We start from the raw sequence: 27789 nt of genomic DNA, 5'->3' as shown, positions 1-27789 counted from the left end.
ACAAGAAAAACTTTTCATACCTAAGTTTGAGGGATTGCTCAGGATCATGGCGCTGTCAACAATACATTTGGCAGTCAATGAGACCAATTTAAATCAAATGGTTTAAGAACTAGAAAGCATGTAAGAAACTGGTTTTTGTTTGTTTGTTTTTTGTTTTTGTTTTTTTTCAACCTGCGTTGATGACTTTTGTGAGGAGCTGTCCTGTGCATTATAGAATATATAACAGCACTTTGCTTCAGTAGGAGCAGTCTCCAATGGGGAGCAGTCCTCCAGCTGTGAAATCCAGGGAGAGAAAACTATGATGGACATTTTTACACACACTGTCAACATCCACACATGGACCATAAGGGAAAGGCTCACCATTTTCTTCTAAGCTCCATCCCCAAGGAGAAGGCCTTACCATTTTCTCCCTGTTTCTAAGACTATGGGGTCCTTGACATGGCCATGCCTATGTCAACAATACACATTCACTCAAGACTTCACTCACTAAGGGCTTCCTCCACTCCCTACACTCAAGTGTGTGCTCTATACTAAGCTTCATTCCCCAGCTCTGAAATCCTTATTCAGTAAATGTTTGAGGGACAACCTGCAGTTCCTGGTTAGTATGCTACACTTAGGAAACACAATATTAAACAAATAAAATGTAATTTTTGCCCCCGTTATGCAGGCTAGTAGGAATGGGAAAAACTAGACTCAGATAACAAAACTGTGTTAAAAAGAATGATGAGTGCTACAGACAGTAACTTATGAATGAGGCATCAGGAAAAACATTTGGGGGCACATGCTGCAGACCTAAGGAGTAACTGGAAGGGATGGACAGAACCTTCAGAGGAAGGAAATAATTCACATATTTAAAGGTTGTGGTTGAAGGAGGTGTATGACAAGAGCAAGGACGGAAATAGTTCAGTGTATCAAGAATGGAGGTGTTCTGGACTAACAGAAGAGGGCATGAAGGAAGGATGAGAGCAGACACCTGATGTCCTGAGGTCAGTTACACTAGTGTAACTTTCCAGCCACGCTCGCATCAGAGCTTGCGTGCAAGTCACAGCATCAGAGATGGGGAGGTGATGATTGAATTCTTTGGAAAGTAAAACTAGATAAACTTGCAGGCTGAATGTGTTCTTTGTCGTTCTTCTCCGATTTCAACATCTAAAGGTAGAAATCTCATGTTTATTCTTTATAGTTCCAAAGTCAGTTTTTTTGTTTGCTTTGGCTTTTGGTTTTTTGGGTTTTGTTTTTTGTTTTTTTGTTTTTTGTTTTTTGTTTTTTGTTTTTTTGTTTTTTTGAGACAGGGTTTCCCTGTGTAGTTTTGTAGACCGGCTTGGCCTCAAACTCATAGAGATTCTCCTGCCTTGGCCTCCCAAGCACAGGGATTAAAGGTGTGCACCACCACTGCCTGACTGTAGTCAGTTTCTTAACTCATTCAGGGTTAGTGGTTAGTCTAAGTAATGAGTATTTTATAAAAACTGTTGTTGAGTTCAGAAATATCCAAAGTGTAAACATGATATTTTTAGTTATGAAGTAATCATTTCCTATTATTATCCATAGAAAAATCACCTTTTGTAATAAAAGTGTATACCATCTGTGAGGTTGAACATCACTGATAGTAATAGGAGGTGTTGTCTTCTCTGGCTGTCTCAGTTGTACAGCAAGGAATACTCAAGAATATGAGGCATGCAGTCTGTCTTATGCTTTTTAAGACAAGATCTCTTATAACCCAGGTTGGCCAGGCTATTGTGCCCAAGTTGCAAAGTCCCCAGAGGCCACCAGGAGGACAGACCCACTAAACTGCAAAAGCAAGGTGTAATGATTGTTCATCCACCCATGACAGGGACCCCGTCTGGCTAGCTGTCAAAGCAGCCCCCAGAGGAAGTGAAGTTCCCTGTCTACTGTTAGGTTTTATAGATAAAAGTTACAGGATTACATCAGTAGGTACGGGTTGGTTTCTGATTGGTTAACATTTGGGAACAGTTAAGAGCATTTCTCAAAGTCATATTTTGGCATGAAATACCTGTGTACCAATTATTTTCATTGGTCAGTACTGAGAGGGAACATTCTGTGGTTTCTATGGCATTGTCTTGTTACTTGCAGGTGGCCTGTTGCACATAGATACCAATAGTTTTCAGAACTATGTCCTGGAGACTACAGCAGAGTTTTTGGTCTCCCCTGGAGTTTCTTTTGTGGCCAAACAGTTCCCAGAAACCCAACATCTAGGAGGCTGGGGGGGGCACTCCGAGAAGCCAGAGGATCTGGAGTTTCCTTGAGTCAGAGGCCTCATGTCATTTCTGTAGCCTGTCATGGCTGCTAAAGCAGGGGGCTGAGTGAGGGTCTGATCCCTTTATTTCTAAATTATTAGAAGTGAAGCCCTTGAATTTAGTTTACCCCTTTTCAGCTATGACCTCCAGATCCTCCTGTCTCTGCTGCCAAGTACTGAGAGTACAGACGTGTGCCCCCATGCCTGGTTGAAACTGACTTTTGTCAAGCAGGGTGGTGTTCACTTTGTCTTGTCACCCTGTTATTCCTGGTCTTAATACACATTCAAAGTCCTGACTTCAGAGGGCAGCTTCAGCTTAGCTCTTCTGCATGCAGGGTACCATGAGGCGTGCATTGCAGTGACAGTAATTGCTACTAGCATACACTAACACTCGTGTGTACATATGGACACATACACAGTGAACAAAGGTTTGTACTAGATTTAAATCAAATAAACAGTCTTATATTGGACCGTATTTTTTTTATCTTGATAAAAGCTATGTGATCATCGGGCATTGGTGGTGCACACCTTTAGTCCCAGCACTCGGGAGGCAGAGGCGGGTGGATCTGTGTGAATTCGAGGCCAGCCTGGTCTACAGAGTGAGTTCCAGGACAGCCTCCAAAACAATACAGAGAAACCCTGTCTTGGGGGGGGAGCTCTGTGATCAAATGGAAGTCATTAGAAGGAATAACATATAGTAGTTTACAGTTCTTTTGTGATAGAATTAGTTTATGTTCACATTTTTTAATTTATTTTATATGCATTGGTGTGAAGATGTCAGATCCCCTGGAACTAGAGTTACAGACAGTTGTAAGCTGCCATGTGAGTGCTGGGAACTGAACCTAGGTCCTAAAAGAACAGCCAGTGCTCTTAACCACAGAGCCATCTCTCCAGCCCCTAATGTACATATTTACTGGTCGTTTATAAGCATTAAGGAAATTGTTGTTGCTGTTGTTTGGACTTGTGGGCCAGTCAGGTCAGGTAGCAATAAAAGCAGTTACAATAAGTCTGACAACCTATGTAAGATTCCAGTGGAAGGAGGGGACCAACTCCCAAAAGTTGTCTTCTGATCTCTACATACATGCCATGACACATGCATTCCCCAATGCCCAAAATCAATAAATCCATTCGTAAATAAAAAAAAATTGGAATACTTCCCACATGACTATCCTAAAGTCCTGCAAGGAGGTGTTTGATGCCTGTGCCATGCTAGTTTCTTGATCTTTCTTACATGGAAATCTATAGAAGCATGTAGTATTGGCATTCTTGGTAATTTGGTGGTCATAATAGCTGACTCATTCTCTTTGGCAGAATGCCCTTCTGCCTGCAGGGTTTCGGCAGAAGAACCAGACATCAAAGTCTGCCACGGGACCCTTTGATAGAGAACATCTCCTTTCTTACCTAGAGAAGGAAGCATTGGAGCATAAAGACCGGGAGGACTATGTGCCCTACACTGGAGAGAAAAAAGGTGAGTCTAGGACTGTGTGTCATTCAGCAGCGTTGGCTTCTTGTTACAGTGGATACCCAGGGAGAAAATTATTTTTAGATGTCCATAATTATCAGCCTGTAAAGATATAGTACTGCCCATCTAAAAGTTTATCAGATAGTTTAGACACTTCACTTATATTTTATCAACTTATCCAGTGAGATTTTTGTCTTAATTATTCATTAGTGAGGTTTTATTACATAGGTTATATTACTTCGTATAACATTACTTCATACCTACAAGTTGTTAAAGCAAATTTAAAACCTCTAGTTTATTACAGAGTGCAAGCATTGGCAAAGGAATGTTCTTCACTAACACTTTAAAGTTCTTTAGAGTGAAATTCCATAAAATAATTCATGCTTTTCCAAAGATAACCTTTCTTAGCTGTCTTCCGTAATACATCATAATTTTGTTTGCTAATGTTCCCTATGGTGAGTTTGAGGAAATTTTTCTAGTCTTAACTATTTTATATTGTAGTATCTAATTCACTCATTTACTTACTACATTTATCTTCCTTAATCAATAAACAAGAACAAACAACACATGAAGACGTGACTTAGAATGAACTTTACTTTTCAGAGGGAAAAAGTTTACTAGCTGAAGTTGCAGTTCAAGAAGAGTGGTTAGCGTAAGTAACTTAGAAGTGGGGCATGTGTGAAGAAACAAGAGACAGGGAACTAAGGACAGATATGACTTTTACTTTAAAGGACATCTAGATAGAAAATTCTGCAAGATGGCTTAGCTTATGTGCAGGTTATACTACAGAAGTTACAGTAAAGGCTGGAGAGATGGTTCAGTGGTTAAGACCACTTGTTGCTATTCCAGAGGACCTGTATTCGGTTCCCAGTATCCATGTGGTACAACTCACAACTGCCTGTAGCTCCAGCCCCAAAGATTCCAACACCCCCTTCTGGCCTCTGAGGAACCTGCACTCACTTGCACATACACCCCACTCAAATACATAATTAAAAATTATCAAAATCCATAAAATAAGAACCAAATATATGAGCCGGGTGTTGGTGGCGCACGCCTTTAATCCCAGCACTCGGGAGGCAGAGGCAGGCGGATCTCTGTGAGTTCGAGGCCAGCCTGGTCTACAAAGTGAGTTCCAGGACAGCCTCCAAAGCCACAGAGAAACCCTGTCTCGAAAAACCAAAAAAAAAAAAAAAAAAAAGAACCAAATATATGAACATATAGGGTACAATTATGTACATAGGTAAGTTCCTTGATACAATAAAACCAGTTTGTTTTTTTTTAATTTGGGGTTTCTTTTCTTAAAAAAGTATGTGTATGTGCTTGTATCTGTGTATGTTCTATGCAGCCATGTGTAAGGTTCTTGTGAGGCCAGGAGAGGGAGTTGTATAACTGCAGTTGTGAGTCATCCAATATGGCTGCTGAGATTTGGTCCTTTGAAAGAGCAGCAAGTGCTTTTAACCACTGAACCATCTCTCCAGCCCCAGATTTGCTTTCTCCCTTATTGCATTTACTCATGTATTTTATTTTCTGATTGTATGTGTGGATATGTGTGTGAGTGAGTGTGCATGTGGGACTCAGAGAACAGTGTGCAGGAGTGGATATTCTTTCTGCTCTGTCGGTTCTAGTAATTGAACTCAGGTCATTAGACTTGGTGGAAAACATCCTAACCTATGAGCCATCTCTCCTGCCCATGAAAACTATTTTGTAAATTACCCAGCATCCTTGTAAGGCAACATTTAGGTTACCTGATAGGGAAGAATTATGGTGGTGAGGTTTTTTGTTATTCTTTTTTTTTTTTTTTTTTTTTTTTAAGATAGTGTCCTGCTGGTCTTGACTGGCCTGGAACGAGCTAAGGTTGACCCAGTCTTCCTGCTTCAGCTTCCCAGAGTGTTGGGATTACAGGTGTGAGCCACTATGCCTCACTAAGAATAGTTTTAGTTCGTTCTTCTTTTGCAGTGCTAGAGATTAAGCCAGTGGTTCTCAACCTTCCTAGTGCTGCAACCCTTCAATAAATGTTGTGACCCCAATCATAAAATTATTTTTGTTGCTACTTCATAACTGTGAATTTGCTACTGTTATGAATCATAATGTAAATATCATGTTTTCTGATGGTCTTAAGTGATCCCTGTGAAAGGGTTATTTGACCCTCAAAGGGTCACAACCCACATGTTGAGAACCACTGGATTAAGCCCAGGTGGCTTAATTGTGCATGATAAACAAAAACATTCCACCATTGAGCTGCCTCCCCAGATAGGCAGATCCACAGCATGCATCTGTTCAGTTCATCTAACTCTAACAAGCTCCTTTAGAAATACTGTCATGTGGGGCTGGAGAGATAGCTCAGAGGTTAAAGGCACTGACTGCCCTTCCAGAGGTCCTGAGTTCAATTCCCAGCAACCACATGGTGTTTCACAGTCATTTATAATGAGATCTGGTGCCCTCTTCTGGCATGCAGGCAGAATGATGTATACATAATAAATAAATCTTAAAAAAAAAATACTGTCGTGATAGGAAATAATCTTGACAGATTAATACAAATATCTTCTTTATGTTTCTAAATGTTTAAAAATTAAAATTGTAAGTGTATATTACATTATAGATATTACATTAAAATGTGAAAAAGACGTGGGCTTTTTGCTTCTTTAAACTTGCAAAAATAGTGGTAGGGATATAGTTCAGTTGGTAGAAGCTTGTCTGTCATATAAGAACCCTGGGTTCAATTCCCAACACTGCATAAACTGGGCGTGGTGGTGTAGTTTATAACCCTGACACTGAGAAGTGGAAGCAAGAGAATCAAGGGTATGAGGCTAGCCTGGGCTAAAGCTACATGAGACCTCATCTCTTACCACACACACACACACACACACACACACACACACACACAAATAAATTAAGATAAAATTGCAAAATGGATAGCTGGGCATAGTCAAAGACAAAGATGAATGAAAGTATTTACTTAGCTCTTTCCAAAAATAATGAACATGCACAGTGCTGACTATGGCTAAGTATTTCCCATCATACTTCTGCATGTCATCAATAGTCTGTCTCAGAATTAAATAAGGCATAGAGATGTCCCATGAATTTATCACTCGAATAGACTTTGTGCCCAGTCTTTAATATTTCTTTTTGTCTTTCATGTTGCTTTGCTGTGAGAATCCTTCTCCATTTTGCCCATGCCATGCTTCACTTTTTTTTTTCTTTTTTCTTTTTTTTTTTTTTTTTTTTTTTTTTTGGTTTTTACAAGACTGGGTTTCTCTGTATTGTTTTGGAGGCCAGCCCGGCCTCGAACTCACAGAGATCCGTCTGCCTTTGCCTCCCCAATGCTGGGATTAAAGGTGTGTGCCACCACCGCCCCGGTCCATGCTTCACTTTTATCGACTTTTTTTCCAATGTCCATTATTTCAGTGCCATGACTGCAGTCTATTTGCTGCAGATAGGTGTGTTCCATTGGATTGTTTGAACTCTGACTCATCAGGGATGGGCCCCTCCCATTCCTTAGGGAACACTCCTGTTCTCTGCTAGTCCTTGGGGTAGAACCCTCTGCACTTTCTTTTTCTTTTTTCTTTTTTTCTTTCTTTTCTTTTTCTTCCTTTCCAATCTGAGAATGTAATATCCCTGGTTTCCTTCCTGTGATTCCCATACACTGCACCTTGTTTCCTAAAGGTGAATTAACCAGGTTGTCTTAAGTCAATGACTTCTTAAATAATGTTTCAACTCACTTGCAATTGCCTCAGCTTTCCAGAAGTCTTATATTCTCCATTATTCTAAAAGAAACTTCACATACTTCGTTGAGTATGTGAAGACCATTTGACTCTTAAGTGAGTCAGAAAGATGTACTTACGTGCCTTTACAGCAGCTGTATGGACAGGTTTTGGTGATGTCTGAAGTTCTGTATCAAAGACTTAAACTCCCATTGTTACTTGTTTTGTTTCATTTAGGAGTAGGACCAATTTCATACTTGTTCCAGAGATCATTTTTCCTGGTGTAGTCATTGTTTATATTTTTCTACACAGTAAAAAATTAATTTCAATTTAAAAATTCCAGTTCTGGATTTTGTTAAACAAAGAAATTAAAGTCAGTCAAATAGAGACCACTCACATTGCACACACACACAATTAAAAATAAAATGGTGTCCAAAAACCATGTTTTGTTATTAAGATTATGTAAAAGGAAGTTCCTGTACCATAAAAATCTCTCCATTTAAGGTATATAATGCAGTAATGCTGATCATATTCATAGAATTATTTAACAATTCCCACAATCTTTAGTTTAGAACAATCTTTAGTCTTCATCATGCCCCAAAGAAAGCTTGCCATATTCTTCATTCTACTCCATAGCAATAGGCAGCCACTAGCTTACTTTAAAAATGTGTAACCATGTCTCTATTTTTGATTCCAAAAAATAAAGATAAAAATCTGTTAGAATTTCCATAGGTCTTCAGAAGTTTTTCTTTGACTTGTTTTTTGTTTGGTCTGTTTTCTACTAAGACTTATTTTGTGCTTTTAAGCATTAGCAAAATTTTGTGGGTGTAGAAAATGAGATATGAATAATACTTCTTAAGAAATGTGGGTGAGGATTACAAAAATAAACATCTTAGAGTTTTACAATGCTTTAGATTCCTTCAGCTCCTCTAGGATGTTTGGACAACTATTTGGTAGTTTTGAGTGGTTTTCTTTCTCATTTTCTTTTCTATTTTTATTTTTTAAGACAATGTCTTAAAAATATTGTTGAGTGTAGGCGGGCCTCAAACTTAGTATATGTTAGACCTAAGGGTGATCTTGAACCTCTGCTTCTAGCTCCCACATAAGCCCACAACAGCTTTTTTTTTTTACTTGACAAAAATAGAAACTATGTATGTTTATAATTTGCAACAAAACTTTTTATATATGTATACAGTATAGAATGGCAAAATCAAGATATTTGATATATGCATTGCCTCACATATTTTTAAATTTTCTTGTGGCAAATAACTCATGTGGTTTTATTTAGTCACTGAATACCATAATCCAGTGGTTCTCAACCTTGCCTGCTGCCTATTCGAATGCAGATGCTACCAGCAGCACATCAGACCAACTAATATGCCAGAGAACTCAGATATTAGAATTTCTCAAAACGTGTTGCCAAGTCCAGTGTGCATTCACTATTTAGAACCAGCTATGAGCAGCAGGGGATGCGGGCAAATTTGGGCCCAGAAAAATGTGATGGCAGTAGAAGTCATTCCTACTAAACTGTATGTGCCCCCACCCTGCTTTATGTTGGAGGCCAAGCCTGGAGCCTGTGCATGCTAAGCACACACTCTACCACTGAGCCATACTCCCAGCCCCTTGTGTACCATTTTCATTATAATAGTAACCAGTGTGATTATTTGGATTTGCCTTTAATTATGAACCAATAATGAAAAATTACCTAAAAAGCTAGAGAGATGGCTCAGGAGTTACGAGCACTTGCTACTCTTACAAAGGACACAAGTTTAGTTTCCAGAATACACACAGTGGTTCACAACTGTAAATCCTGTTCTGGGAGATCCAACACCCTCTTCTAGCCTCTCTGGGCACCAAACATGCAAATGTAAATGTGTGAAGAAACATTCATGAACATAAAATAAAAATTATCTAATCACCACAACACATTTGTTTGTTGTGAGGGGAAGGTCTCCTACTATAAATAATTAAACTTTTTAAGCATCCAACTTATTGGAAGAAGCACTGAGGTAAGTTTGGAAACTTGTATTCCATGCCTGGAAAGATGGCTCAGTGGTTAAGAGCACTGACTTGTCCTCTAGAAGACCCATCCAGTTCCAGAGGATCTGATGCCCTCTTCTGGCCCCTGTGGGCACCAGGCATTCATGTGGTGCATAGACAAAACACCCATATTTATAAAATAAAATCATTTCTCGGTACTTATCTCACCTTTGAACCAGCATGTTTAAATTGTGCTTTATAAAGCGAGGCTATTTGGACTAAAGAGTTGCTCACCGAGTAGTTATTCAGCAGGTTGGACTGCCTACTGTGTATGTTCTATGCAAGAATATGAGACAACCAGAACATAGATTCTGTTCTTGAAGAGCTCAGGAGAGGGAGGCACACACTGTATGCCTGGGACCTTGTTGGGGGAATGTGCAGGGATCAGAGGAACATAGACATGCACTTCATTGCTCAGCAGGACGTCAGGCAATGTTGTTGCTGTTTGGGATGCTTGCTTATCACCGTCACAGCCAAAGCATGAGCCAAGTGCTGCTCAGCAGGACCATAGAAGTCTGGCTAAGCCACATAAGAAGTTCAAGGCCAGTCTGGGCCACATAGAAAGTTCTAACCACATGGTGAAATTCTATCTCAAAACAAAGCAGAAAACAAAAAGAGCCATTTTTATTTTCAGAGCCAGGGAAATTTCTCAGAGATTCTTCCGTTCCTACGTGTATAGCCAGTATGTGACTCTCGGTGTTCAAGCTTGACCTGCTTGTCCATTGCAGTTGCACGCGCCTCGCCTAATGTTTATTAGAAGGGAAAGATGTAATGAACTAGTAGAAATGAATAACAAATGTGTGTGCTTGTTTTTAGGGAAAATTTTTATCCCCAAACAGAAGCCTGTGCAGACTTTTGCAGAAGAAAACATATCCCTTGATCCAGAATTAGAAGAAGCTTTGACAAGTGCCTCTGATACAGAATTGTGTGACCTTGCAGGTATCTACTCAAAATTTAAATGAGTGTGGTGTGGGGAGAGCCATGCAGGGCATACCTGCATGTATTATACACTCCCTCTGTACTTTCCACAGTAAACCTGATTCCTTTAAGTACCCTCTATGGTGAAATTTTATCACGATAAAATGTCTTATTTGATACTTTTTCCTATGTTGCTGTATTTTAAAGTCTTTCTAACAACAACAACAAAAGCCATGTCACCAGCTGGTGAAACTGTCCCATCTGAGCGCTAGAAACTGACGTCAGGGTCAGCTTCTCTCCTGTTTCATGGATAGTAAATAGAAATCAAAAGCTGTGTTCACACCCCAGCTCTACCCAAGTGACATGGAGCACTGCAGACTTCCTGAGTCCACATCACCAGCTTTTACATAGCACCCTCCCCTGGTGGAAAATGTGTGTAGGAAGACCTGAATACCAGACATGTCGGGAAGTGGAGTGAAGGTTCCTGGGAAGGGGCAGAGGGAGAGGTGTGGCGTCACAGCTGGAGAAGGTGGGATATTCTTGAGGGGCAAAGGACTGGTGGGTTTGTAGATGGTACCTTCATCAGAGAGGACAGAAAAGACTTGAATTTTCTGAGGATGCTACATTACCTTGAATGAAAGAACTTAACAGTACTTTTAGTGCAGTCATGGGCTGTGCCACCATGCCCAGCCTTGTTTGGACTGTGCTTTGTTCCTAGAAACCTAGACAGCGAACAGCAAGTAGATCTTTTGTGTTTCCTCTCTTAGCCACCAGGTGGAGCAAAGCATAGATCTCCTTTAGGGTCCACCTGACCCATGCTTGTCTAATTTAAAGGTGCTGGGAAATAACAAGGGTATTGATGAAAATGAACGGGAGATTGTCGGTGATTTCTAACCACTACACCACCCTACTCTCTTGTTTTCAGTTTAATAGGGAAATGTTTGGAGAATGCTAAAAGTATTAATAAAAAATTTTATTTGCAAACTGGGTACTGGGCACACATCTATAAGAACAGCTACTTGCAAGGCTCAAGGCATGAAGACTCCTTCTGCCCAGGAGTTAGAGGCCTGCCTGAGCAACACAGCAGGATTCCACGTAAGAACAATAAAAATGAAAGTGTTTAGAGCAGGTAGAAGTAGAAAACGAACTCTGTTCTCTCTGCAGCTATCCTTGGGATGCACAGTCTGATTACAAACACACAGTTCTGTGACGTGATGGGAAGCAGTAATGGTGTCGACCAAGAACATTTTTCAAGTGAGTAATCAAAGTGCCTTGAGAATTCCGGTCCTTTGTCAAATATGTTTTGCTTCTTCCATGTATTAACTTTGGTATTTATTACACCAAATATCATATATATATACATACATGTATGGATGGATGGATGGATTAAGCTTAGAATTCAAGTTTAATACTGTTACAGAAAACATTAAAATATAAAATTTAGTCAGATGTAGTGATTCATGCCTGTAGTCCCATCGCTAGGAATACTTCCTGTTCTTCTGGAGGATGGAAGTTCAGGTCCAACCTTGTACAGCTTACAACTACCCATAACTCCAGCTTCAGGGAATCCCATCCCCAGTCCAGGCCTCCAAGTCCCTACTACACACAAGTGGCATACATACATGTAAACTAAAATACTTTTTAAATTAAATTCTTAAAATAAAATAATTAGTATGTTAGTTTTTGGTTTTGGGGTGTTTTTTTTCTAAGTAGGATCTCATTGTATAGCGTTGGCTGACCTTGAACTCAGATCTGCCTGTCTCTTCTCTGCCTCCTGTGTGCTGGCATGTGCCACTATACTTGGCAGTATTTTAGTCTTAATGTATTGGCAGATGTAATAGGTACTGCTTTTGCCACATAAATAGTAATGACAAGCAGTATGAAAACTAGGTAAGCTTAGGGTTTTTAATTGTCTCAGTTTTTATGAGTTGTTTTTGCAGTGTGGGGAGTCAACCTAGGACCTTAAGCATACCAATTGAACTCTGCCATTGAGTAACCCCAGTCCAATCATACGTAGTTTTTGTCAACATTTTATTTTTGTGTTTCTAGTTTTAAGAAATCCATGGAAAATCTAACAAAGTTCCATTTTTAAAAATATAGGGTATAGTTAGATTCTCCAGGTAAATACATGCTATTGTAGCATATTTAAACATGATAAACATATACAGTACAAAACAGACATCTCAAAGTGGGAGAGATGACTCAGCAGTTACGAGTTTACTGCTCTTGTAGAGTCACCAGTCCACCCTTGCCCTTCCATTTGTTCCTACAGATGTGGTAAAAGGTGAAACAATTATTCCGGTATTTGATGAGCCACCAAATCCGACCAACGTTGAGGAGAGTTTAAAGAGAATTAAGGAAAATGATGCCCGTCTTGTTGAAGTTAATTTGAATAATATAAAAGTAAGTAACATATATATCAACATTAACACGTGATGTTTGCTATGAGTCAACCAAACCCAGGACAGTTCTGGTATGTAGTCTTAATTTCTGCTTTAAGATCAAGTATATTAACAGTATATGAGCATAGACTCCTTCAAAGTTTATACATTCAAGTGTTATAGAAAATATTTTGTTAGCCCAGCAGTGGTGGTACACATCTTTAATTCCAGCACTTGAGAGGCAGAGGCAGATGGATCTCTGAGTTTGAGGCCAGCCTGGTCTATAGAGTGAGTTCCAGGACAGCCAGGGATGTTACACAGAGAAACCCTGTCTCAAAAAAACAAAATATGTATATAGTTACTTGCTTTTTAAAAAGTTTATCATATAAGAATGTGTCCCTATACATTGTCAATAAGTTACTCTAATTTTTAAAGTACTGCCCACTTTTAAAAACTTTAGCCTTGGCCGGGTGGTGGTGGCGCATGCCTTTAATCCCAGCACTCGGGAGGCAGAGGCAGGCGGATCTCTGTGAGTTCGAGGCCAGGCTGGACCGATAGCCCCCGAAACAATACAGAGAAACGCTGTCTCGTAAAACCAAAAAAAAACAAAAAACTTTAGCCTTTGTTTTTAATTTTAATTGAGCTTATTAAGGTATTTTTAATAGTTAAAATGTACAGTTTTAATGTACAGACCTGGGATATAAAGCTATGAAATACAAAAAGTAAACACCAGACTGACTGACTGACTGTAATGTCAGAAGCTCTTAAGGCCCCTTTGTTATTCTCTGTCCACTCTGCCCCTTACAGCTGTTCATTTTGCCTTCTCCAGCCTTGTAAATGAAATCAAATTTGCATCTTCTTGAGTCTTCCATTTGGCATAATGCATTTGAGGCTCATCCATCATGTTGTATAGATGCCACTAGTTTGTTCTTTTTCTTTTTTTCTTTTTTATGTATACACACGCACACACACAATTCTGATTACCATTGCCCCCACTTCCTCTTCTGTCTCCCTCTCATCTCTGATGCTACCCTCTCTCTCCTCCACAAGTTTCTTTCCCGCATCCGTGTCTTTTTGTTTTGCTTCGTTATCCATCAGTTTAGCCAGGGTCATAGGTGTGACTACAGTTCTTTTTCATGTGGTCATCCTCTCTTAGGATATGCTGCAGTTTGTTCATCCACGAGTCAGTTAGCTGACATGAGTTGCTTCCAGTTTGGAATTTGATGTGTAAAGTGGCTGCACACATTTACATGTGAGGCCTTTGAAAAAGTACAGGTTTTTTTTTCTCTTGACCAAATGCCTAGAAATTGGCTGTCTGAGATCTATTTGTTTTTGTTATTTCAAATTAGTATTATTGTTTGTTTTGAGACAGGGTCTCTCTATGTAGTCCTGGCTGTCCTAGAACTTGCTTTGTAGACTAGACTGTTTTCGTACTTCCTGAGTATGTTTTAAAGCAATTGGTAAGGATAAATGTATTTGATTAATGAATTAAATTTCCAGAAAACTAAATGTTGATGGTGTTTCACATTTTTGTCTTTCAAGAACATCCCAATTCCAACTCTAAAAGAGTTTGCCAAGGCTCTGAAAACCAACACACATGTGAGACATTTCAGTCTTGCAGCCACCAGGAGCAATGACCCCGTGGCTGTCGTAAGTATGCTATGATTGACATTGTCAGTGATGCCCAGCTGATGTCTACAGACCAGTGTTATAGTGAGGGTAAACCAATTTGTCTCCCATATCCAAGGCTGGCCTGGAATTCCATGTGTAGTGGAGATGGTCTTGAACTCCCCAGTTCTTGTGAACCACTCCACTCTCTCATACTGTGGCTTCTTTTCACTTTTATTCATTCATTCATTCATTTGGGGCGCATGTGTGTGTGTTGTGTGTACATATGTGTCACAGTATGTATGTGGAGGTCAGAGGACAACTTTCAAGAGTCGATTCTCTCCTTCTACCATGTGGGTCCGGGGGATGGAATTCAGCTTGTCAGTCTTCAAGGCCAGTGCCCTTACCTTCCGAGCCATCTCATTGGCCCAAACTGTGATTTTGTGTGTGTGTGTGTGTGTGTGTGTGTGTGTGTGTGTGTGTGTGTGTGTGTGTGTGTGAGTGAATGAATATGGCTTATTCTCTTTTTTTCACCTGGCATTTTACCTCACTATTCGACATTACATTATGTACCCTTTTGTATTTTTTAAATTTTATTTATATTTATCATTTATTTTATTCCTCTTTTTGGGCAGGAAAGAGGTAGATTCCCAAGATAGCAACTTCCCAAGATACTCACTGGGTAACCTAGGCTGCTGTCAAGTTAATGATCTTACTGCCTTAGGCTCCTCATTTTTTTAAGCATAAATGGTTCCTGAAAATATGACTATGTGAGTCCCTGTCTTTAAGCTCCAGGACCACAAAAAAAAAAAAAAGAATTTGATTTTGATTTTTCATTCAACTTTATGTTAGAGATCTTTTTGTGTCAGCATACAAAGGTCTGCTGTATCCTTAACATCTGTGCAAGATCCCATTTAGGGGCCTGATTTGGGATTTTTATCAAATGCTTTCCCTGGAGATGAGTATGTGGTGTTTGTCCTTTAAAAACCAACACCGACTGTGTATTGAACAAGCCTTGCATTCCTTGGGAAAACCACACTGAGTGTCCTAACTAAGAACCTTTTCTTTCCTTGCTCTGCAGCATTCACTCCTTTTGGTTCTCCCCAGCTTCACTAGTTCCCAGGTTGCCACACACACTCTTCTTCTGAACACTGGAGGGGCCCGGGGCTTTCTTCTTTTCACCTTTACTACTGCCTGGGCAAGCTCTTCACTTCAATGCTATCGTCCCCCGATGTACCTATGTCCTGTACTCTGCACTGACAGCCAGCCACCTAAGTGTCAGAGACTCTGACTGAACTCATCTATCCCATGCCTGCTTTTCTCACAGTCTTTATCACTAGGTGGCAGTGTCTGCTTTCCCTGGCAGGCAGGAACCAGATTAAAAGCAATCACTCTCAACTTCCAGCCTTAAAGCATATATTCAATAGTCCTGTCATCAAAATATCTTTAGAATCCAGATAGCCATGCTGGCTCACACAGGTAATAGTATTCAAGAGATCTTCTCTTAAAAAAGAGAGAAGCATGGGGCTGGTGAGATAGATCAGCAAGTAAAGTCACATGCTACACAGGCCTGACAACTTTAGTTCAATCCTCGGGACCCATGTAAAGGCAGAAAGAGAAAACTTGACTCCACAAAGTTGTCCCCTGACCTACTTATGCAAACCGTAATGCATATGCATCTGCACACACATAGACAAAGTCATATCTGTTTAATGGCCTAGATCCAGGTGCAGTGGTGCAGTGGTACAGCCTTTAATTGTGACAGTCTGGGTTGGGGTAGAAGCAGGCTCATCTCTGAGTTCTAGGCCAGACAGACTTGTGAAGCCTGTCTCAAAGGAGGATGGGGAGCATGGGAGATGGTGCTCAGAGAGTTGGGTGCTTGCTTAGGAAGCACAAAGTCCTGGACTTATTCCCAGCATTCAGGAAGTAGAGCCAGAAAGATCAAAGGTTCAAGACCATCCTCAGCTCCACAGAGAGAGTTTAAGCCAGCCTGGGACATATGAAACCCTATCTTTTTTGTTTGTTTGTTTTTGAATTGCTTTTCAAGACAGGGTTTCTCTATGTAGCTCTGGCTGTCCTAGAATTCACTCTGTAGACCAGGCTGGTCTCAAATTCACAGAGATCCGCCTGCCTCTGCCTCCCGGGTGTTGGGATTAAAGGTATACACCACTGCCCAGCTGAGACCCTGTCTTAAAAAAACAAAAGGAAGAGGGAAAGAAAAATCACCTCAGAATCCAACCATTTCTTACGTTTTGTTACTCCTGCCTTGATCCAAGCAGCCTTCTCTTCTCTGGGCTACTGTCGCTGCCTCCTTGGTGAGCCACCTCTGTCTAACCCACTCACAAACCGTAAGAGATATTAGTGAGTTAGTTCCTTACAGAAACGGAGAGGAAGTGAGAGAGGAGACGTGGAGTGGAGAGTGAATGAACATGAAATATTGAAATATGAATAGGAGTTAGGAATGTCAACACCAGGAAATTACATGTGACCAAATGGTCTAAAAATTATATATGGTGGGGCTAGAGAAATGGCTCAGAGGTTAAGAGGTCCTGAATCCTTTAAAAAAAATCATGTATGATAATATTCATGGGAGAAGTAAATACATGTAAGACCTGAGCAGTAATGTAACAAGCTGAGAAATGTAAAGAGAAACTTACAAAAGTTCAATTTATTAATTTACTTATGGTATATGCACTGAAAAATAGGTGCTATCAGATTTTAAGCTTCAAATATTTTCTCTTAATTTCTAGGCATTTGCAGATATGCTGAAAGTAAACAAAACTTTGAAGAGTTTAAATATGGAGTCCAACTTCATCACAGGCACTGGGGTTTTAGCACTGATCGATGCTTTGAGAGACAATGAGACCCTGACAGAGCTCAAGATTGACAATCAGGTTGGTGTTCTACAGTAGCAGTTCAGAGGAAACTGCAGCCCCCACTGCCAAGAGGGCTTGTAAGAAAGGCTGGAGCCCTCCAGGAAAAATGGTAGCAGAAAGGGGGTGATGAGACACTTGGGGATCCAGAATATTAATGTATACCAAGTGAATACAGAGAGTCTCTAAGTCAATTTAAGGAGTTAGATAGGTGGCTGATTTGAACTGGAAAAACTTTTACACGTTACTTAGTCCACTTTTTCTCCCAGCTCTCTGAGAGAGCCACACAATGGGTAAACCTTTTGTATCTGTAATGTGTTACAGTCCCAAATACAGAGACTATAAATAGAGTTGATTTCATGAAAGAAGAAAAACAGTGCTGAAGAGACTCCTCGGTGGGTGAGAGCGCTTGCATCTGTAGAGGAACTGAGTTCAGTCTACAGCACCTGTGTAAATAGAAGCCGGCCACAGCCATATCAGCCTGGAAGACTTCCAGCATTGGGGCTCAGGAAAAAGCAGAACCCTGGAGCGTGACAACCAAGGCAGCAAGTGTCAGGTCCAATGAGAGAAACATCCCAGTACCCGGGTTGCCCTGAGGGCACCATCTTCATCAGATGTGGCGCCACCTATTCCTAGACATTTTGTTTATGTTTTTTTATTTTATAGTCGTGTGTGTGCATGTGGAGGTCAGACGTAATGGATTCTCTGGATGGTTGTGAGCCTGATGTGGGTGCTGGGACCCGAACCTGGGTCCTCAGGAAGAGCAGCAAGTGTTCTCAGCTGCTAAGCCATTTCACCAGACCCCAGACAAACTTCCTAAGAGGGGAAAATATACATATTAGAAATATTTCCATATAGAGCAACTGTTAGTTTTTATTTGGAAAGTAGCATGGGAAGATGGTGAAGTGCCTGCTGCATAATCATTGCAGGGTGTGGCAATGCCCATCTTTAACCCCGTCTTTACAGAAGCAGAAACAGGCAGATCCCACAGGCTTACTGGCCAGCTAGCCTAGCCAAAACAATGAGCTTCCAGTTCAGTGAGAAACCCTGTCTCAAAAAACAAAGTGGAGAATGATAGAGGAAGATATTCAGTGTTCTCTGGTCACCACACACATGCACAAGCAAATGCATGCACACAAAAAACTTCAGTTATTTAAAAAGATATTTGGCAAATGATCCCCTGAGTCCTTCAAAATCAATAAATTTTGTAAATGTGAAGATAAAAAAGAGATTTGGTTATATCTAAAACCTGAACTAAGATTTCTTTTTTTTTTTTTTTTTTTTTTTTTTTCTCGACATAAGGTTTTTCTGTGAAACAGACCTGGCTATCCCAGAACTCTTTCTGTAGACCAGGCTGGTTTCAGACTCACAGAAATCCACCTGCCTCTGCCTCCTGAATGCTGAGATTAAACATCCAGCCCATGATCTCAAATTTTTAATTGAGATGTAATTCAGTATGTGATGTTTTGTGACTGGCTTCTTCAACCTAGCATAAACTCCTGGAGGTTCATCCATGTTGTGGTGCATGTCAAAATTCCGGTCTGTACATGACTACATAATATTCTGTCACATTTTAGGGTTTCTACTTTTGGGCTATTAAAATAATGCTACAGAGCTGAAGAAATGGCTCAGCAGTTAAGAGCCCTTACCGCTCTTGGAGAGAACCTGGGTTCAATTCCCAGCATCCACATGGTGATTCACAGTCATCTTGAACTCTAGTTCCAGAGAATCTGATGCCTCTTCTGATCATCATGGCACCAAGCATGCACATGGTGCACATACATACATACATACATACATACATACAGGCAAAACACACATGAAGTCTTAAAAAATTAAGAAAGATAATGCTCCTGTGAACATTCATATCTAAGTTTTATATGAACATACAGGTTTCTTAGGGCTTATACCTGTGAGTAGAACTACTAGAGAGTAAGATAATTCTGTATTTCGAGCAATTCCCAAGAGCCCACTTTGCTACATGCGTGGCAGCCAATTAAACAAACAGAGGGGTCACACTGTATTGTCCAGACTGTTCTTGATCTAGGATCAAGCATTTCTCCTACCTCACCTGTCCGGTACCTGGGACTAAAGTGCAGACTACCATGCCTGCTGCTTGTCCATCTTCTTGTTTGGTTAGTTTGTTGGTTTGGGTTTGTTTAGTTAGGGGCAAGGTTGTGACAGTCTCACATAGCCCAGGTTAGCCTCAAACTTCTCTGTATGAGAAGATGACCTTAAAATTCTGTTTTCAGCCCCCAGTACTGGGTCACAGAGGTGCACCAGTACACCTGGTGTGTGCAGTGCTGGGGATTGAACCCAGAGCTTCGTGGATGCTGGGCAAGCACCAGCTGAGCTGTTTCCTCAGCCTTTCTGTCTTTTGCATCATTCCCATCCTTGTGGGTATGAGGTGGCACAGCATCCACACTTTTCTTATTTCTATATGAGCTTTTGGTGTCTGTTGAACTTTTAAAAATGTGTTGCTTATTTATGTTATAAAAACTGGGAAAACTTAACAGACCAACAGAATCATCATGGGAGTGGGTCTTAAATTTTCTTTACCTAAAAAGTGTTTTGATCTTGTTTATTAATACTGTTCTTTGTTTCTGATCCTTCCAGAGGCAGCAGTTGGGCACAGCTGTAGAATTAGAAATGGCCAAGATGCTTGAAGAGAATACGAATATCCTTAAATTTGGGTATCAGTTCACACAGCAGGGACCCCGAACCAGGGCAGCCAATGCTATAACGAAAAACAACGACTTAGGTAAGATGTATGCAATACTGAGTCAAGTTTTCAAAACACATCACCAAGCTACTTTTAGAAATAAATCTTAATATAGAAAAATAGCTTTTCCCCAGTGTCCAATTCCACTTGGTCCTACACAATGGGTCAGAGCTATGCCAGGTTGTAGTAGCCTTCATGTCTATGTTAAACCAACTTCTGGAACAAACAGGTGATAGCTTTAAGTGAAGCTTTCCATGGCAGATGTTTTGTTCTTGGTTAACAGTTACTCCTTGTGCTTTGAAACAAAGAGTTCAACACCACCAGAAAGCATTCTGCCAATTATCAAGCTGACCCAGACAGAAATTCAGCTTTATATTATGAAATATAGACTAAGCATAGTTGACCTCCCTAGCCTCTCTGATGTGTGCAGTGTGCTCCTGTTACACTCGCCTGCCTCAGGGATCCCATCTTACCCTGTTCCTTTTCCTGCTGAGTCTTGTGGTCTCTATCCTGGATGAGTTAATAATTATGGTGCTCATAAACTTGTTTCTCTGTGTTTCCAGAAAGTGACTCTCCTTTTAAGTTATACTATTTACACTCAATAGGGGTGGTGTTTCCAAGCAAAGTAATTCTTTTAGGCTTCAGCCAGATTTGCATTTATATTGATGTAGTTTCATTCCTTTAATCTAGTTACATGAGCCATATTGTTTAATTCCCTTTCTCAAAAGAAAGTGCTTTGCTGTACTCTTGATTGTGATGTAGTTTTCAGCCAATTGTCTTAGTGTTGGTTCTCATCATTTATTTTCCTCCAAGTGTTTTGACTTTGATGTTCAGAGCAGTGTTTCTCAAGTCTGCACTGAACTTTGTAAATAGAGAACTTTCAAAACCAGACTATTGGCTTTCCTTCCCATTCAGGGTTAGAGTAGGGCAGAACTTGGGCATTGTGACCCTTAACAAGTACTCTAATTCTGCAGTGGGCACTTCATGCTCATTGAAATCCTAGTTTAGAGTTTCTGAGTCTGGCATTAATACATATCATGAACACATGTGCCATATATATTTTCTACTTAGCATTTGTCACGCTTTTAAAATTGCCTTTTACTTTATAAGTTAGTTGTAGTTCATTTAAAGTGTCTGTCTTCAGATAAATTTTGGGTTTTTTTGAGCCAGGTCCTGCCATTATAACTCAGGCTGGCCTCAAACTCCTGGTGATCCTACTGCCTCCACCTGCAGAGTGTTTTGGATTATAGGCATGAGCAAGTATGCTAACCAGAAAAGTCTCTTTTGGAGCAAGCAATATGGCTTATTGAGTAAAGTGGTTGCCACTGAAGCTTGACAACCTGGGTTTGATCCCTAGAACCTATGTAACAATGGAAAGAGAGACCCAATGTCACAAAGTTGTTTTCTGACCACTCACACCAGTGTACATATATACACATGCATTCACACATCATACACAAGCATAGTAAACAAAAATTTTAAAACAAAATAGTCTATTTTCAAACATTACTATTTTATTTATTTTTTTAGTATAGTGACATGTTGCTTTCAAGAGCCATGTTCAAAAATCATGTCTGACCCATAGCAGATATTTAGTAAAAATGTAAAAATGTATTAAGGGACTGGGATACAACTTAGGGGATGGAAAGGGGAGGGTCAGAGTAGGGGGAGAAGAGGGAATAAGGCAGTAGAATTTGTCTTTATTCAGTTATAGTTTTCTGGTAACTGAATCATCTTAAACTAAATCAGACAAATCTTCCATTAAATCTACCTTAAATCCCAAAATGCCAGCAACATATATAGGTAGATGACACCCACGGGAATTGTGTAATTGCATCCCCTAAACATGATAGCAGGGGTTTCAGAAATTACGTTCTTGTGCCAAACCAATTGTGACAGATGCTGTGCCCGGGCTAACAGAAAAGAATATTGTAAGAGGGTATGTGGATAAGTGGGACAAATAAGGACTTCCTGGGCTGTCTTCTGTGGACACTGACAATTGAGTAGCTGTCCACAGCAGTGTACTGTGAGGATAAGGAGGCCATACAGAAGAAGGTGTGGTCTGTCACAAAACGCAATTGAGAAGCCCACGCTTCTGCTAGGAATCTTCTAGACTCTACTCATGCTTTTCCATTCTGATGCAAACTAGACATGGGTCACACGTGTAAAGTGACAATAAGGCCATTCCTGGGGCCACTGCTTCTATAGAAGGTTGGATGTGAGAGGAAGCAGCTCTACAATAAACTGCCCATGCACATACTTGTTTGAATAAATACAGATTTTTTTAAAGTGATGTCAATGGTAGGGAAGAGATGGGATTGATAGGGATAGGAGAGAGAGGCAAGAAGGGTGGGGTGAAAATAATCCGAATGCATTGTGTACATGTATGAGCGTGAAGTGAGATCAACACATTAGGAAGACATTGGCGAAAATGGAGCAGGGGTTAATAGAAAATGCTAAAACTACATGCCAAAAAACTTAGTCGTTTGTTTTCATGTTGGAGGCATTTGGGCACTAGTATAGGCTATCTGATGAACACAACACTTTAAAAGAAAAAAACAACATTATTGTTTTAGAGACTGAAAGTGAAGTCAGTTAAGACTTATTAACAAGTGGCTACCTGTGAAGGATCAAGAGTCTTTACTCTCTTTCTGCTCTCCTCTTTCTGCTTTTTCCCAGGTCTCTTTCTGCTCTCTCTTCCCACTGTCCCCCTGGGCAAACGGGACTTTTCCTGTCTCCCTCTTCTCTTCTGTCCTCTGTCTGTGTCTCTTTGTCTCTTTACCTCTTTTCTCTTTCCTCCCCCTCCCTCCCTTTCTAATAAACCTCATTTAAAAAAGAAAGACTCTTTACTCATGAAGTAGTTTTTGGAAAAAAGAAAATTGGACTAGGTACAAAATGCGGACTCCGGTGACAGTAAGCAAACCTGGCGCTCTGCCCTTTGCTCTGTGCCTTGTACGCACAGCAGCTGCCTCAGGTCTGCTCCCAGCTTCCTTCTCTTTCTGCGCACTGTGGTCTTCGCCCGTGGACTCGGACAGAGAGCCCAGGAACCATGCTTTCTAACACAGGGGTCCCAGAGCCTGCCCTGACAGTCTCCTGGGCACGTAACTTCCCTTCAGCTTGCAAGTGCGGCTCTACCAGATCTTTGCCCTCATTTTTATAATACCTCCTTATTGTCTTCTTACTCTCAGCTGTCCGTTGAAATACCTCTGCCTACTCGCCATCTCTCCAGCTAAGAAGCGTCACAGCTATAACAGAAAAGAGGTTGTATGGTACACATACAATAGTCACTTCAACACTGAGCTGTTCATCTGCTAACTGCGTAATCAGTTTTCTATGGAGCTTTGTTTGCTGTGCTCTGTCCTGTAGATCCTGTCTGTATGCTTTTAATATTTTTTTAGCATGCATTTTAACATCCGGAACGGTTTGCCAAAACCAGTCAAACACTGCCCTAACAATTGCCTGTTGTTTCCCTTGTATATTTGTATTTGTATTTATTTCTGGTCTCCTTGGCTTTTTCCTCCCTTATTTTTCAGTAGGTACTTGAAGCTTGTTCCTCATTACTGTAGGTTAGATCAGAGTCAGGGAAAAGTGAGTAGGTAAATGTAGTTCGTGGAGGAGACTGTAGCTTTTGCTTTTATTTTCTGGCTGGACAGTTCTTACACACACTAGCAAATGTCTGGTCCCAGCAGCCAACAGTCAGAATAGCATGGGAGCAGCCATTACTGTGGCTGAGTAGGAAGCAGCACTCTCTTGACTAGCTCCTCTGACAGCCAATTCGGACTAGAAAGCGGTGGTGCCTTGTGACTGGCTTCCAGAGGGGAAATGGGGAATCAGTAACCAGAAGCTGAGTGCAGAGTAGCAAAACCAATAGCACAGGAGTGCAGATCCTCGTGGTAGCCACGTAGAAACACAGCTGAGCAGTGCCTCGGGGCCAGCGTGTAGTCTTGCTGTGGTGGGTGGAGCGGAGCCCTCTGTACTAGGCACTGCTGTGTTCTCAGCACTGCTCTGAGCAGCTTGCTGTCACACAGCCAGAGCAAAGTGGAGACTCACAGAGGCTGGCGGCCACACAGCACACATTCCACAAGATCAGCAGAACTGTGGGTGTGAACCCTTGTGACTCTGCAACTTGCTGTTCTGTCTTCCTTGAATAGTGGTCAGCCATAGTGTTGAGTTCTTAAATGGTGCCCTTATTGACTGATAGTCGAAAGAGCAAGATACCTGAAGACTCTACTTGCTGCCAGTGAGTTCAGTAGTAGTTTAATGTCACCAGTCCATGAAAAGACTGAGCATCATTGGGCATATGTATTGCTTGCTCTATCATCTAGACTAGTTGGCTAGTCATGTGCAGCCAATATTTATAGTAGCCAGAAGGAAAATTTGTAAAGAGAGCAGAAATTTGGAAAACAGTTGCAAGTCAGTTATCACCTTTAGAAATGATGAAAGTAATTTAGATTCCTTCAGTGTAAGGAAATGTATCTAACCAGGGGAACATGCAAATACTTTTAGTAAAACTTCTTAAATTTTATTTCATGAATTGTTGTTTGCCTGCATGTATGTCTTTGTACTATGTGTGTGCCTAGTACCTGTGGTGGCCAGAAGTGGGTGTCAGATCCTCTGGCACTAGAATTGTTGTGAACTGCCATTTGGGTGCTGGGAATCGAACCTAGGTCCTCTGGAAGAGCATTGAGCCATTTCTCCAGCCCCCTAATATAACTTGTTAGCCACAGCTTGCCAATGTCATTGTAAACATTATTAACTGATCATTTCTCTAAACTTAGGCATACTTTTTTCCTATAAGCAAATGACTTGAAAACTGAGTGCTGAATGCACACTGTATACTACATTGAATACTGCGTTTTAAGTTCCACCCAGCTGCTATGTAAGCGCCTGTGCCATGAGATACATAGCTCTTGTTTAGAAGCCTCTTAATTTTCATAAAGCAAATGACTATGGCAGATGACCAAGCCTTCTTTATTAATGGTCATATGATCAGAACTCAGTTGGTTATGAGACACTAACTGCGTTATACAGAAACATGTTACAAGCAAGCTAATATTTTATAAACCAATAGGAATTAATAACAGGTTTTTTTTTCCACAGTGCGCAAGAGGCGAATTGAAGGAGACCACCAATAAGAGTGCCAAGGGTAACCTTTGGAAGCCTGCAGATGACCAGAGGCTCCTGTTGGTGTCAACAGATGTAAAAACTTCCTGGGTAGAAGGGAAAAGACTGGAAATCCTTTTTTTTAACTATATGCATTATTCTCCTAGCTTAAGATATTATGTTTGATTTGTAAAATCAGTAATGGGTAGTATTTTATATTTTTAGCCTTTCTACTGAAATCATTTTAATTTAGCTTAATTGAATGGTTCGTATTTTTTAGATAAAAATGCAGTTATAAGAAAAGTTTCAGGCCGGGCGTTGGTGGCACACGCCTTTAATCCCAGCACTCGGGAGGCAGAGGCAGGCGGATCTCTGTGAGTTCGAGACCAGCCTGAACTACCAAGCGAGTTCCAGGACAGCCTCCAAAGCCACAGAGAAACCCTGTCTCGAAAAACCAAAAAAAAAAAAAAAAGTTTCAGAAGTCATGAAAGAATAATTTGAACACTTTGAGGACCAATCTTTTTAAAGCAAAAAGGGACATTGCTCACTCGGCGATATTAATGTTGTTCCTTGTAGATAAAGGATAAAGCACATGGTGGTTTCCTTTTTAAAAAACAAAAAAAATGCTGGGTGGTGGTGGTGCACGCCTTTAATCCCAGCACTCAGGAGGCAGAAGCAGGTGGATCTCTGCGTTAGAGACCAGCCTGGTCTACAAGAGCTAGTTCTAGGACAGCCTCCAAAACCACAGAGAAACCCTGCCTTGAAAACTACCCCCCAAAAAAGCAAAATAAAACCATGAATTTGGCAAGAGTTTGCTTTTTCCTTATTATGGAAGTAAAATTTCAGAATTTTAAAAGATGGCTCAGGATCTGATATATCTACATAAGCCAAAGCAGGTCTCCAGGAGATGGACCAATCCTCCTCTGGGAAACCAAACAGTCCTCTTCATTGAAGGTTTCTGTACTCATCCAGTGGGCCTCAGCTACACTGGGATTTGTTTGTTTATTTGCTAATAGTCTTTAATTCAGCCCTACTGCCTACCTTATTTAAAAATATAGTTACATCTAAGGTTACTACAGTATTTCATCTTGCTGTGGACATTACATTTCTGTAAAAGCCAATGGTAAAAAGCATCAAAGTAGAGAGGTTATTTTCTTCCCCATAAAAAGGCTCTTGACCAATACTCAGTTACTTAGAGTAAAAGAAAAAGAGAAAGGTAAGGTGCTATTAGATATAAGAGGGGGTTCAAACCCAAGAAACTCGCAAAACGGCCATTAAACTGATGAGTACTGTCAGTTAGAAACTAAAACATGAGCTAACGATGATGGTCGCTCCTGTAAACCTAGCACTTGGGAAGCTGAGAAAGGACTATTTCCAGATGTTTGTAGCCAGCCTGAACTATATAGGAAATTCCAAGTTAGCCTGGGCTACAGATGTGAGAATCTGTGTCAAGAAAAGAAAAACCTTGTACCACATGGTAAGATGTTCCATATGTGATTCCACAGGTATAAAGCAGCATTGTAGTTAATCCCCACTCCACAGCATTCCAGCCAATCACAAAATCTGCTGTTCCTCAGAAGTCCAACTTTAGTAGATGCTTCCTTTCATCTTGTACTTTAAAAAATTCTATAGCATAGGTTACCGTTATCACCCAGGCATTAGGGTGAGGATTTGAGCAGTGTACTGAAGAGTGGCATTGGGCGAGGCTGCACACTGATACCTGCTTGAGGATTTGGGTTTGTGTCTATGCCCTGTCCCAGAGCAGCCCCTGCAGAAGGAGTAAGAGAGGCATTCACAGCCACAAACAACAGCCAGGAGAAGGTCCAGTGAGGCATGACAAATCGAGTTTTGCTTATACCACTTCAGTTTTGTAATACATTATATAACTGAAGAAAATACTTCTTTCTAAGTAACTTATGTATGAACTTATCCAATTAAATAGATACATTTTAAGAGTTATTATGGAGGCCAGGCATGGTGGCACATACCTTTAATCCCAGCAGTAGAGAGGCGGAATCAGGCGGATGTCTTTGAGTTATAGGACAGCCAGAGCTATTACACAGAGAAACCCTGTCTTGAAAAAAAAGAATTATAATGGAAAACAGTGTTTACCTTGATCTTTAAAAGTCTGGCACCTCTTGACTTTTTATTAATTCGGTATTTTCAAATTCCTGAGATTTTTTTATGATATAGTAATAAATTAAGACAGTTTTAATTATAAGCCAGCGATTTTCTAAACCCTTGAAGTTTATGTCAAATTAAATGGTTATCTAAGAATGACATTCACATTTTAAAAATTGCTCTTTTAAAAATTGCCCATTTCATAAAACTGTGTATTTGTATTTGTCTTGTTATAATTTTCAGTATGTCTATATCAAATTGTATACATTAAACTCAATGTTAGTCTCTAATATTAATACCTTGAAAGTAGATTTTGGTGCTATATACTTCCTATAGCTGAAACCTACCGGAGTTTAAAGAATAAGTAAAATACATTTTTCTAAAGGTGCCTGTCATTTCAAAGACCAAATAAACATTTTGTGTTAAACATATTAGCAGGCTATTGGTGATTTCGAGGAGAGTGTCCATGATTATTAAGTTGCACATTATCACTAATTAAATTAGCCATGCACTTTATCCAAGGGGTGCACTCCTGAAAAGTTACATGTAAATAGAACTTTAAAGATTGTTTTCCAACCGATAATCCCTTCATGTGTTTCCTTTAAA

The 27789-nt window shown here is 40.4% G+C and overlaps 1 protein-coding gene across 4 annotated transcripts in view; it reads left to right on the top strand.

The window, feature by feature from the left end:
- The window catches only part of Tmod3 (tropomodulin 3), a 58237-nt gene extending 30623 nt beyond the window's left edge, over positions 1 to 27614 (top strand). For 2 of the 4 annotated variants that reach the window (XM_040739514.1, XM_040739515.1), the window contains exons 3-10: positions 3566 to 3722; positions 10274 to 10396; positions 11540 to 11629; positions 12648 to 12778; positions 14299 to 14406; positions 17115 to 17258; positions 19854 to 19998; positions 25060 to 27614. In XM_040739514.1, coding sequence (XP_040595448.1) covers positions 3566 to 3722; positions 10274 to 10396; positions 11540 to 11629; positions 12648 to 12778; positions 14299 to 14406; positions 17115 to 17258; positions 19854 to 19998; positions 25060 to 25094 — 933 coding nt within the window. In that variant the 3' untranslated portion in view covers positions 25095 to 27614. Of the gene's footprint in view, positions 1 to 3565; positions 3723 to 10271; positions 10397 to 11539; positions 11630 to 12647; positions 12779 to 14298; positions 14407 to 17114; positions 17259 to 19853; positions 19999 to 23147; positions 23221 to 25059 lie in introns of those variants that run through there. The other 2 variants (XR_005874671.1, XM_040739516.1) reach the window with 2 other exon arrangements.
- The last annotated feature ends 175 nt before the right edge of the window (positions 27615 to 27789 follow it).

Source organism: Mesocricetus auratus, unplaced genomic scaffold, assembly GCF_017639785.1.
Source record: "Mesocricetus auratus isolate SY011 unplaced genomic scaffold, BCM_Maur_2.0 Super-Scaffold_100691, whole genome shotgun sequence".
Classification (NCBI taxonomy): domain Eukaryota; kingdom Metazoa; phylum Chordata; class Mammalia; order Rodentia; family Cricetidae; genus Mesocricetus; species Mesocricetus auratus.
The sequence above is the reverse complement of the archived record's forward strand: the minus strand, read 5'-3'. Positions and strand labels throughout refer to the sequence as shown.